The sequence below is a fragment of the Acanthisitta chloris genome, unplaced genomic scaffold, assembly GCF_000695815.1.
Source record: "Acanthisitta chloris isolate BGI_N310 unplaced genomic scaffold, ASM69581v1 scaffold7096, whole genome shotgun sequence".
NCBI classification, from domain to species: domain Eukaryota; kingdom Metazoa; phylum Chordata; class Aves; order Passeriformes; family Acanthisittidae; genus Acanthisitta; species Acanthisitta chloris.
The window spans coordinates 33,127-46,946 of record NW_008680091.1 but is presented as its reverse complement, the minus strand read 5'-3'; the positions used below and the strand labels follow the sequence as shown (position 1 = coordinate 46,946).

At 36.4% G+C, this 13,820-nt stretch overlaps 1 protein-coding gene across 1 annotated transcript in view; it reads right to left on the bottom strand.

Annotated features, from left to right (window-relative positions):
- The window catches only part of MIB1 (mindbomb E3 ubiquitin protein ligase 1), a gene marked incomplete at its 5' end in the record, with an annotated part of 68,667 nt that overhangs the window by 30,355 nt on the left and 24,492 nt on the right, over positions 1 to 13,820 (bottom strand). The window contains 2 exons of the mRNA XM_009077596.1: positions 9,333 to 9,484; positions 11,890 to 12,087. Coding sequence (XP_009075844.1) covers positions 9,333 to 9,484; positions 11,890 to 12,087 — 350 coding nt within the window. The remainder of the gene's footprint in view (positions 1 to 9,332; positions 9,485 to 11,889; positions 12,088 to 13,820) is intronic.

The window sequence follows — 13,820 nt, the reverse complement described above, 5'->3', positions numbered from 1 at the left end:
CCCCCCCGCCCAAAACAAGCAAAAAAAACCCAAACCAACCCCCAACTTGCTTGGTAGGCAAGATTCTTTTTAAAGAAGATAAACTAAAAAATTGCAATGCCATTAACTGTTTGTTCATTTCAGTACAACATTCTTATCTTCCTATGCATAACTATAAAATTACCAACTTTAAAAAGAAAACCTAATAAACAGTGTGGCAGTGCAACGCTGAGTTCTCAAATAGGTCTAAGCAAAATTTTCAAGGTGCTTTTTCTCAGATGTACATGAAAACAACCTACTTAAAAACTAGAATGTGACTGCTGTGATTCTAATGCTGCATTGCTGATTCTCCTTGTAGTACTGTGCTAGCTACTGCTACACTCTGATTTGCTCTCTATCAGCTGCACTAGGTTTTTGTCATGAGCTGCAGAAATTCTTACTTCCCCTGCTCTCAGCTTTCGTTGCGACTATTACAGTTACTAATTGTTAAGCTTATTTCAAATTTACCTTCAACTGCTGTAAAGGCAAAGCTTACTCTTTACTGTAACCCCAATCAACTCCTGAAATACAAATTAAGCAACCATAAGCTATATCTGACAATCCCTTAGAAGTCAAAGCCATACTGTACATCAAATATTTAACTACCGTTTCAAACCAAGTCGCACAGAATCTTACGAAACAGGGTTAAACTTGGAGCTTGTTTCTTTGAAAGGCTTTTTGTTTTGATTTGGGCTATTTTATTTTTTTTAGCTGTCATAAATATTTCAAGTGTGGACAACTCTTTGACTGAAGCAGGTGAGTGTCAGTTTTAAAAAAGGAGAAAAGCTGCTTGCAGAAGTGTTGAATAGGTATTAGCTTTCACATGTGACCTTTGGCCTAACAATCCAAATCCTGTCACAGCAGTTAGAGGTTGTTTTCTTAATTCAATGTCATCATCTTCATGATAAGCAGGATCACTGGTGACATGTGCTTTTGTGTTTATTTGGGGTTTTTTTGGTTTGGCTTTTTAAACCACGCTGAAATACAGGGTAAATAAGTATAAAGCTGCAAAGAGTTCGCAGAATACTGGAGGGGATGCAAAAAAGCTTGGAAGTGGGATTGGAGGTAAGAAAATAAGTTTGCAACTGCCATTTTACATGAGTTTATACTTTCCTTCAGGACATGAGATGCAAACTGTACCCCGGCAAGGAAATCAGCTAGAAGACCTGGGAGGAAGCTGAAGTTTTTACAGTGGACTACAACTACAAATTCCAAGAAAAGACACTGCAAAGCTACCAGCGATTCCACTCTCCACTTAAACATGGTCACTTTAGAACAAACAGCAAGAGGCTGCAAAAACACGGAAAAGCACTTCCAACATCAATGCCATCCCAGAACAATGAACTATAACCGGTTTTATGCCACTGTGCAGGTAAATTGCATCGCAAAGTTCAGTTAGCATAACAAGTTTATTTTCTACCATCAGTTAATCGTAACGTTGTTCTTCCAAAGAATTGTCAGCCTGAGGTTTACCTAATGACAGCCACGGAAAGCAGCAAAATACTTTTCAGGTTCATCTGACAGGCAGCCGAGCAATTCTGTGTGTACCTGCTCAGAGCACATACTTCTTTATGTACCCATATGAACATACAATGCTATGGAATGTAAAGAAGTATGTATTTTTGGCAGGCAAGGAACAACCAGTAAGAGGAAACTAAACAGCTGCTGGAAGAAACAGGTTTCCCTCTTGTTTGAATGACATTCATGTGACAAATTAGCTTGCTAAGGGTCAGCTGGTATTGCCAAAATAACTGGTACTTGTTAGTAACAAATCACAAAACATTAAATTAAGCGACTATAAAAGTGGGTAGGAAGAATTGTTAACAGCTGATAAGCAGAACACTCAGTTGCAAACGAACTCAAAACAAGGCTGGAAATGAAACCCTGAAATGCACCAGTTAAGACTGCAACATAGCTGCAAAAATTCTCATTAGTAGTACTCCTCACTTAATGGATCCTAAACTAAACCTAAAAGCCTGATGATCAAAATATATTTCATCAAACCCAAGCCACTGTTCTAGTCATCACAGCCTGTTCTGTGTTATTTCAGAAGTCAGCACTTAAATGTACATCTACCCTGGAATATTTAATCTACAGGTTGCAACTGAGACAAGTATTAACAGCTAAGACACTATGGCTGTGATTTAGAGAAAATGATTGCCAAAATAAACAAGTATGCAATTTAATTAGACTTAAGTTAGAATTTTCTCCAAACCAGCACTTATTATGCTCACTGAGCTCTCTGATACAAAGTGCAGTGTCAGGTTTATGCACAGAAGTGACAATACAGAGATTTCTAGGCCACAGTTGCTAGTCAGCAGATTAAAACTATTGACAGATTTCTAAATGAAAGCACAAATGACAACTACAACCTAAAAGGTAAGTTATCTTAAATATTATTTTAAAATAAGCTCAATTTATTTTAAATCCAAATTTAAGAAAAAGTGGATATGACAATATGACTTTGTAGCACCCAGAAAATTTTAAGAACTACATGAGAAATAGTTCTGCAATATTTTCTATTTCTAAAAAGTATAATTAATTAAAATATTCTGGCACATACTATCCCTAAGTAAAGGCACTCAACACCAAGTCCAGGAACAAGGAAAAACCAAGAGGAAAGAACTCCCTGCTTCATTAATCCAGCCATTCCTACTCATGAAAGCAGCCTTCTAAAAGCAGTTATTAAATAAGATATGTCCCTGCTACGTAGACATATTTGGCCCAGATTAAAGACTAACTGCACCCCTTTGCTTACTAAAACGACTGGGAGAAAAAAAGGAAACAAAACAAACAAGAAAAATAAACAAAGGCACTGCATGATTTTTAGATGTAGAACTTATTTTCAAATACAATTCTCAAATAGCTAATAATATACACAGCCTGATATTTTCAACACATGAAACTACATATTAACATATATACAGGAGAAACTTTATCTTATCCGAACCACTACATTATCTGCTTAAGAAAGCAAAATATCAGCATTTGTTTTAAAGCTATTTCTCTTATGAGCAGATATTTTGGCATGAAGGCTGCAGTATCTTAACTTCTAAACTAAAACCTGGTTTATAGAAGGAAACAAATCACATTGTAGTAGCTTTTCTAAATAGAGCAATGATACTGAACCTGATCATGCTCATAGAAGCAATTTCGTATTACTAACGGTTTCACTGAGGGGTTAATTGCTAAGCATTTACTTCTTTTCCTGAAGTGTTCCCGTGCTCAGCACGACTTGATTTGGCTTCCACCATATAATGAGTCGAGTTTTTTAACAGCTTAAATTTATTTTGAAAGGTTTTTGGTAACAATTCATCATACTGTGTTCTTCCTTGTATAACATTGCAATGCTATTCCGAAACAAAATGACAGTTCGGAGTGATACAAAAGTTAAAATTATATGTTGACATTGCTTCCTGCTACTTCATGTTAGCATATCTCTAAGAATACATATCCAGTCACTCTAAAATGTCACATCCATCACTTAGATCAGCTGTTCAATTTTAACCGAGCACACGTTGAACTTTGGGCATCTGCTGACACAGTTGTAACTCAAACATTTCAACTGTGTGACTGACAGGGATAACAGATGCTGACATTATCAAATGCTACACGGCTTTTTTTCCACGGCCGTTTTTTGTCCCGATATGGCCAGTACATGAAACTGTATTGCCATCCAAAAGCACACTTGAGCAGCTGTATCTGTAAAACAGTTCCTCTGTAACCGGTAAAAATAGAAACTAATTTTATAGCCATCTTGATGGTTAAGTCCAAGTGACACACCTGCTATGTTTCTATTAGGATACATGGTGTTGGGAATATATTTACATGAATCTTCTCACCAGCATCAGCAACAAACAGATGCAGAATATCCTTGACATACTCATTACTAGTGAATGGTTTGAACTAGGGTTGTCCCCTATTTTCCACAGCAGTCAAAGCTCAGAAAGAATTCAACATACGACACAAAAAAAAAAAAAAAGAAGCTGTGTGAGCCTGCACAAACCTATTAAGGACCTGAATTTAGAAGAAATCAGATGCAACTCTAGATAAATCTTTAAAAGCTGTATCTTTCTGGCACTAGGACATTTCTACATATACTATCAGGATAAAAATAAATAAATCTATCCTGCTGTATTATATAATCATCCCTAAAAAGTTAATACTAACCAGAGATATAGCAATGGAATTGAAAGCACTTGACATTTATACTTGTGCTAACCAACTACAGCAGAAAAGCAGCTGCAAAAGGGAACCTGCCAAAAAATGAATGGGGGGGAGTGTGGGGGGAAACTGAAACCTCCTTCCCCAGTAAAGTTTAGCATAAAGAACAGAGCACTGCATGATTAGAAATTTTAACACTAGAGTTTCTAATCTACTTTAAAATTTCATTGTAGCAGACAGGAAAAATTTAAAATTTTAACTATCATTTGATTTGAGGCTCATTCACAGATCCTTATGGAAACACTCAAGGAAGGAACAGGCCTTTCTGGTATACAGCTTTTCATTTTGCCAGTTTTAAAACAGTGAAATAGTTTAGAATTTTCATTGACTAGAAACAAATCGTGTAACACAGAAGAAAATCACGCTCTTTGTGAACTGTTCATGTGCTTAAAAATGTGTTACTGAATTGTAAGCTTCCTGCACTCCAATGCTTTGCTAAAGCTGGTAAAATGGAACCAAATCACCTCTTCAATGGATTTGGTCCCCTTCAACCAGCTGTAGCTATGCATTGATCACTACAGGATTTCTCGTATTTTTAGAACTGGACATGAAACCTGCTCAGAGTAATTATCTAGTCCTCTCTGCAGCTCAGCTCAACTACTCCAGGCAACCTCAAGATGGAAGGTAACAAGAAGTGTAGCAAATGCTGTATTCCAAAATTTCAAGGCTGTGTTTGTAAATAAATAGCTACTGGTGTTCAATTTTCTGTCCATGTTCAGAGAAAATTCATCTCTTACAACATTTATAAAGAAGATAGGAAAGCAGTGAAATAAACACATTTTCCAATGATTTATTGTCTCTTGTATTTTTCCTCAAGTCTGTTGCCCTTTGCAGCTGAACTGAGCAAAAAAAAAGAAGAATAAAACAAACTATAAAAAGGAAACCATCATGAATAGTGCTGGTAATGTAGGGCAGCCCTGTTCTTCTTCCACTCCCCTTCCCTTTTTTCAATTGCACAGGGGAGGAAACTCCACAGGGTAGAAACTGTATTTGCTATCTTGTACATGTCAAGCATATTATTTACTATTTAAAGATAATAAATTTGTCACTGACCTCAACAGCTACAGGGTAATCTGCCATCTAATTATAGGTCTGCTCATGGAGATTATATTCTTTCCCCAAACCAACCTCAACAGCAGTATTCTTTCAATGTGTTTTCTGACATAATAGTTTAATAAGAGGTTTCACCAACATGCTCTTTTTGCACTCAGCTTCAGTTAAGCTTAACCTACACTTACTGTCACAATGGCAAATACAAAAGCAAAAAACCACTTTGACTGGTTTAGAAAATAATTGTACAACTCTGATAACCTCACAACTTGTCTCTTTGAGGACCTCCAAGACAACACAGCATGTAAGTCCTGGAGACACTAATTAACACTAGGCAGAGGTGAGAACCCCCACTTATCAATTACATCGCTACAGTTAGAAATTCCACTGCCAACCCCTTCAAACCATCTGCAAATCCAAAGCCAAGCAGAGATCTTCTAAATAATATGAAAACCATGGGGAAAATTTACAATTCTATTTTAAACCACAATCTCCTACTCGGCAGTTTATGAACATAAAGATGACACACTCTTTGCTACTGGAGAGCAATACGTGAAATCTGCATCTTGCTTCAAGATTTTAATTTTTTTTGATTTAAAGTCCAGCAGAATTTCTTACTCAGAACTGATCACACACGTATGTGAAGTCAGGTCAGCTCTACGAGCCGCCTCTATTTAAGATGCTAGCTACAGAGTGAATAAACTCTTCACAAGATACAATGCAAATCTAAAACTAACTGGGGCAACGGATATAAAATACGCCTACACTTCACAGTCATGTCTTCAGCTTGAAAAATCTGAAGTCACAGGTATGCGAATAGATCAAACATAAGCAAGAGATGATGACATGGTAAAAATAACCAATCTGTACTGTATTTTCAAATTTTACTTTCCTTTTTTCTGTCTGAAAAATATCTCATTAACACTGAAGAGGCAAAGTCTGTCAAGCTTTGAGGTTCACAGTACTTTGAAAAAAGTCCAAAATAAATGCACTTTTAATATGACTGACTCAGTTAAAAATCATGAACAGGAAACCATGTATTAAATAAAAGTTTAACTTCACTGCACTTCATTTAAAATTTCTTTTTAGCTCTATCTCCCAAGTTTAAACCTACCTACAGCATAAACTAACATCCATTCTTCCTTTCAACACTATACATTAGCACAAAAAACAGAAGTTCTGTTTCTGTACTAATTCACAAGGCATGAAGAGAAGCAGTTTATGAAGAGGAGAAATATTTCAGTAAGAACAGGATGCTCTCCAAAGCACACTATACCTTGACCTCTGGAAAACACTGCTAAACTCTTATTAAGTGCTGAGTAAAATCTAAGCTATTAGACATAAATCACTATATTTCCTACAATATTTATCCAATAATCAGATGTTTAAAACAGAATATATTTATTTTCATATGAAGAATGAAAAACTTTCAAGTGTTCTTCTCAGTGCAGTTCATGCATTTTTTTCCTTGGGCATCTCTCTCTCTCCACTGTTTGCTAAGGTCAGAACTCAAGCACTGAAAATGAAATTTACTCCAAATACCTATTTGACATCGAATGTAAAGCACATTACAGAAATCTATTTCACTTCATGGTGGTATCCATGCACTTAGCACGTGCATTTATTGGATTATAATAACCAAGGAAGATAGATGTGGACTTTATCAATACCTAAATGCTTACTATGTATGTGATTTTTATAATTACAACGATGTGCACAAGTGCATACATGTTTATACACATATATGATGTTTAATTTTCATAAAATAATCTATAAGATTATATATTTCTATATTTGAACCTAAAGATAATTTAGTGCACTGTATCCATACAAGGCACTACATCCTGAAGCCACAAAAACTTCCGTTCAGGTGGAGCAGGAAAGCTCAGTTTAGGAGGGACAGGTCCTTAAGTAAGGCTTCAAGCAGAACCTGTTATATACTGTTTGTGACCCACAGCAGCTACAAGCTGAAGTTCAGGGGGTTATTTTTAGCAGTGTTTTAACTAGCTTGGGTTTACTACGTTTAACAGATTAGTAATATCCATTGTTCTATATCAGATTAGAAAAACGAAGTGGCAAATATAAAATTTTTTGTTTCATTCAGAAACAGGTGAGTGGTAGAACTATAGAATCAATGACGAAGCAAGTAAGTATCACTGAAGTCTTCAAGAATATGAAACTCGACTCCTAAATGAATCAAACTATTACAATGATTTTTTGGCCAGGGGGAGAAATCCAAATAGATTTTGTTTCATTTTCATTTATTTCTTCCCAGCCTGATGTGTAAAATACCTAATGTTGTGAGCATTAGATATCTGACATGAAACTGCTACTTCTGTGATGGAGACCACATTCTCTTCCTGCATGCTTCACAAGTGCTCAGACATAACTGCAACCAAAAGGAGAGTATTAAATACCTGGTTTAGATTCAAGTGACACCCCATGTATGGGGGCAACCCACACATGGTTCACATCACTAATACTGGAAATATTTTCCTATTCTTCCAGCAATACTTTAGTAAAGGAGAAAGTGCACTTTTCCCTAGAATCCTGTGTCTCACATTCTACCAACCATCAAACTGATCTAGTCTGAACGACAACCTGGATCCCTTTGTCCAAGAAGCTGTCTGCCACTCCTAAAACCTTGACCCACAGAAAAATCTCCAGCATGCCTATGAAGAACGTTTTTTTCCCCATACACCTTCCCAACATCTCATATTGAGATCATTGTCACACAAACCAGCTATTGCAAGAGCTGAGGAAAAGCATTGCAGAAAAAAGCCTAACAAAAAATACCCTACCTAGGTAACTGGAGACAGGAACAGTGCTCCTGACTAATGCTGTTATGTAAATATAGAGAATTCACATTAAGAAAAGAAGTTACCAAGCTGGGCTTGAAAGAATTGTCTTCTGAATGCCAAAAATAAGCTCCCTTCACTTGAACCTTGACATGTTCTCATAAAGACCTTTTATGAGCACTGCAGAAAACTGTAAACACATTGATCCTATCAACACTTCCAACCACTACTTTTAGTCTGAAGTGTGATTTCATTCCCCAGACATATATAAACACTTACATTTACTTTTTAACTATCAGTCTTGATAGCTATGTTCTAAGAGGCTAACCCAGTTTTTAAACCCATATACTAATGTACAGCCTTACTGGTCCGACTTTACTCAACTGAGAAACAGAATTTAGTAGTAAACTAGCAAACACACACATTTCTTATTTTGTGTAAACTATACTGAATTCTGCACCACTACAGGATAAAACATTACTCAAGTCTTATTGCATGACAGCCTTGATAAATACTATTTATCCACAATGTAATAAGCAACCAGCAACACAACTTTTCCCTTAAGTTCTACCTTAAGCGCAATACTTTTTGAAAGCTATCTAACTGAAGATTGAATGCACACATATAGCATGTAGCTAGCATGAAGCAAATTATGCCGTAAAATTAACTTTTTCAGTCGAGCTGCTACATAAAAGCAGAAATAAGAAATTCCTTCTATATGTACTTCTAAGAAAATAAAATCAAGTGTTTCTTACACTGACAAACATAACTCAGCACAACAATCCTAAGATCAATTTATAACTGCATGATATATTCAATAACTATTCACAAACAAGCATTCCTTAAAAACTCAAATTTCTTTACCAATTTCAATATTCAAGAAGGGAAACATTTTTACAAACCCTATCTCAAGATCCCACCTTTAAGATCTTACTTAATAACTTACTTATCAAAACTTCACAAAATTTTACAGCCACCCCAAGAAATCTCCCAGGGATCTGGAGTTACCTGAATACAGCATTAAACTGAGACAACCAGTAGCTATGATTCTGTGACTCTATGATTCATTCCAGCAATGGCTTCCAAGCATTAAAAGATGCACAGCTAAGCAACACCAACATTTAGCAAACATAACCACATGCAGGTTTAAGGTTGTTTTGAAAGAATACCATAATTCTAAGCTCCCATACACTTCTTTTCCTTTTCCAAATGATAAAATAACCTTTAAAAAGAAATCTTTACCTAGGGTTTCCTCTTAGTGCAGCATGGTGGAGAGCATTAAAACCATTGTTGTTGGTGATAGTAACATCTGCTCCAGCTTCTAACAGTACAGCAAGGATGTCATCACGCTTTTTACTTATTGCATCATGAAGTGGAGTGTCACCTTCAGAATCCTAAAACCAGACACAATTTATATCAATTTTTGCATGGATTCACATTAAAAAGATGCTAGAATACCATTAGGAAAACTGACTACACAAAAGCAAAACAGCTCTTCCAGACCTGAAAGTGTTGCTATACTGCAGAGTTCAGAGCAAGCGGCTTCTCTTCTTGCTCTACTTTTGCAAATGCTTCAGGAGTTAACCCTACCTTGGGCTCCAATATTCCACAGTGCTACTAGAACTGTGCTTGGCATCTGATAGTACTAAAGACACTGGTGTAGATAGTGACTTCTCTCTGCCTCACATCCAGATGGAGCTGATGCCCAAATTATAATTTGAGTAACAGGACGGCAACAAAAACTAACACAACAGAGAAAAGACTGGTCAGGCAGAAGGAGGTAGGGAATTCTGAGTAATGAATGCTGAGCTTGAGCCAGTAACTAACCATGTAAAAGACAATACCAAGATGACAGTGTGAAATAAAAGCATAAGCAAATCAACACAAAACACAGTCTGGGTAATAAACATAGGCATAGCCATTTTAACTGAAGAAGATAAATTTTCCATGAAACAAAGGCCAATGTCATAAAGTAATATTAAGCTTTTTTTTTGCTTTGTTATGGCTAATACCAGATTACATCACACAAGGTATACAAAAATACGTCATTGCCTAATTGAACAGGCAAAGAATTTATATTTTGAGCTTGATGCTTTATTTTTCAAATATCCCAAATAAGGAAAAAAGTACTTTTTATTCCTAAGAAGCCTTTTGTACATTACTTATTCAAGGACCCAAATGGCAGGACTGAAGAGAAATGCCCTAGACTAAGAGTGAGAAAACACATCCATTTAAGCTTATTTGCAGCTATATAGGCAAACTCTCTAGATTTATGCTTCCAGGAAAAATTCTCACACCATATAAGTCAGGAAGTCTTTTGTCACCAACACTGACTCAACTGCAAGCTGACTGACACAGAAACTGAACGTTTTTAGCAATACACTGGTACAAAAACAAATCTTTACAGTGAGAATCAAAAGCTGCCAAACAAAAAGCGCCAGAATATGGAAACACTTTTACCAGTGTGAACCAGTTTGCCAAAACTAAATTATGTAGCTTTGTAGCTTTTATTGGTTTCATTAATAATATTTCCTGAATTTACTGTATACAGACCTAACACGTTTCTGTTTACAGAGTGAACTGGCTGCAGTAGTAGAGTGCTGGCCAGTTAAATTCCAGTCACACCTCAGTCTGACTGCCCTGTGCTCTCATGGACCAAATCAATCACCCACTCACATTCCCACATCGCAGTTCCTCAGCAGACATGCAGCATCTCTAAGTTCATTCTTCTCAATGACAATTACATTTCCCAGATAGAGAGTCAAAGCACATTCTACTGAATTTTTCAATTCAAACAGAATTCTATAAATTAAAGTCAGGCAAATCCACTTTGGCTACCCATACACCATTATGTGATATACAGTCACCCTTTACTGACCTCAGCACATCAAATTCCTTATTATACCTACTATTCAACAAATACTAAATAGGGTCTGGATGGACATGAGCTGGCTAACGGCTCAACCTCAGCAAGATCAAGACACTACCTGAACAGTCAGGTAGAAGCAGATAAATAAACAATCATGTGGACATACAGCTTAAAAAACCCCCAAGTAACTCTGACTATTGACACAGCAAAACAAGGAGGTAATGTGTTACTCCTGCGGATCTTGATTTGCTCAAGATATTACCACTTTTGCTTTCTGTTCCAAACCTCTTCAAACTCACCATTCTCATTGGTTTCACTAATGCAGTGCACACAGTTGTGTTCAGCTCATGAAGAATGTGAATACCTGCTTATTTGATAGCTGGTTTCTACTCTACCTTCTCAACAGGACGTTGCACTTATGCTACAGCTTCCACCACATTCATTATACATAAAACTCCCTGTGAAATTACAGTACTTGAGCCCTATGCATGAGAGCTTTCTCTTTCACATGTTCAGCTTTTTACCTAGAATCTGGCTAAAAAGTTCAATCAATGACAGATCAATTATGAAAGAAGAAAAAAGGTTTCTTTGAACGAAACATTCCACAGTATCATCAGCCAAACTGTAGCTTGCAGAAGGAGCAAACACGTATGGGAGGGAAAGTTAACAATCACAAATAACTGGTCTGTGAAAACACAATTATTATCAACTGGTTAGAATAAATCAGGTGTCAGTCTAGCTGTCAAGAAACAAACATCTAATAGCATTTTTGTTACAGCTGATCATATGTTGGGGTAAAGGTTGAGACAGACAACTTTATGAGGTCTGTTCCTTTCAATCCCATTTTTTTTTAATTATTCTATCACCTACACACAGCAAATCATAAAATTCAGTAGCTAAAAAGTGATCCTACATTAAAATTTCCTTTACCTGGAGACTAGGATGGCAGCCAAAGTCCAGCAAAGTCTTCACAACTTGCAGATGGCCTTTGTTGACAGCAATGTGCAGCGGAGTCTGCCTGCGCTTGTTGCGCGCGTTCAGATCGGCACTGCCGCGGTGCAGCACCTCTATCACGGCTCCCTCGTCGCCGAACGCCGCGTGATGGACGGCCCTGTCTCCATCTTTGTCCTAAAGCACAAACACTCATGTGACCCAGCCTATTCCACATTTCCTTTGCATTGGAACACGAAGATTAGTTTAAACCGAACAACTGTGCATGTGTGATTTCTTTAAAAAGAAAACTTAGACAACCATGACCTCAAATAGTTAATTAAAACAATTGCTCAAATCACTGCAACAGAGCATGAAGAACCTGTTCGTATATAAACATCTTCTATACCATATACAACTATAGCCCTGAAACTTTCTGTGATGTGTTCAAACTCAAATGGGGTTCATTTGGGTTTCTAACCCAAAACAAACCACTATCAAAAAAACCTCAAACCAAATCAACCAAAAACGCACACAAAAGACAAACAAAATCTGACTCTCAAACAACATTACATTCAGTATTCCAGGGCAACACTTCCTGTAACCCAGGAAATGTTACAGATTCCAAATCATGGTAGAAGACATGAGAACTGCCTTGTTCTTACAATTAGAATAATATTTATTAGGGTTTGTTGCATGTATCTTAGTTCTCAATCAATAAACTTTTTCCAAAGGAAATTTGTGATCGATGCTGAAATTAAGAAGTTCTGATTCTATGATGATGATTCACAGCATTAAAACTCTGATTCAGTTTGCTTCAGTTTCACCCAAACTAAGAATTAAGGTATGAAAGTCATACATTTGCCAGTTTGGGTTAGCATTCGCGAAAGCTGACTGCGCAACATGAAACATTTTACAATATTAATCGAGTAATTTCAGCATTAATGAAGATATTCAAAAGCCAAAAGTAAAATGTAAGGTATGTAACAGGTTTCAATGAAATAGCTTCCACAAGCTAGTTTCTAAGGGAATTTTTGTGCAAGTGTAATATTACTACACATTTCTAAGATTTTGAAAATAGAGAAATCCTGAAAACTGTAAGATCAAATCATGACTGATCACAGGCTCACTAGCTCTTAATGTAGCCTTAGTTTCCCTTATCAATTTACTTCTTCAGCAACATCTTTCAAAATTATTTTTTGTTATAACACATTCCCAATGTATTTTAGGATCAATGCAAAAAACCCCCCACATTTTCACAATTACAATATATCACGACACTAGTTACAGCATTTAAAATGGTGGAAGATGACTTATCTGCTAATTATCAAATATACTTTTTTGAAAATACAGCTTTCAAGATGGTCAGGTCACTCAACACCAGTTTTAATAGCTTTTGAAAACATATTTATATGCCTTCCAAATCAACTGATACTACCAAATTGTCTGGTCAGATATCAGAATTCCTTCTCAGGCCCATCTAACAAACAGTCAAAAGATGCCAAAGGTCACACGTTTGGAAGGGGAAAGGATCAAAAAGGGGAACTTGTCTGTATTTCTCATCTGGTTATAAAGATCATTATGAGGTAATTCTTACCAAGAACATGATAATAGTGCTAAACTGCTACAATATTTGTGTTTACAGAGCTCTTCGTTTCAAAGGTGTGTGGTAATTTGTCTTTTCTTACTTGCAGTCAGCAAAATACAGAGATATTTATGGATGAATCCCCACGTAATTACTGAATATTTTACTTTTACCATACTCAAATTTTGAGACTCAAATCCCCGATTTTATAAAATCTTAATGTACAGAATTCCTATTTTGATGATCAGAGGTCCAAGATCACGTGGGTCTGTTTTTAGCTCAGCATCCAAATAACCAAGCTCAGGAGCTAAATCCCACTGTGCCGTTTCTACACAATAGCATTAAT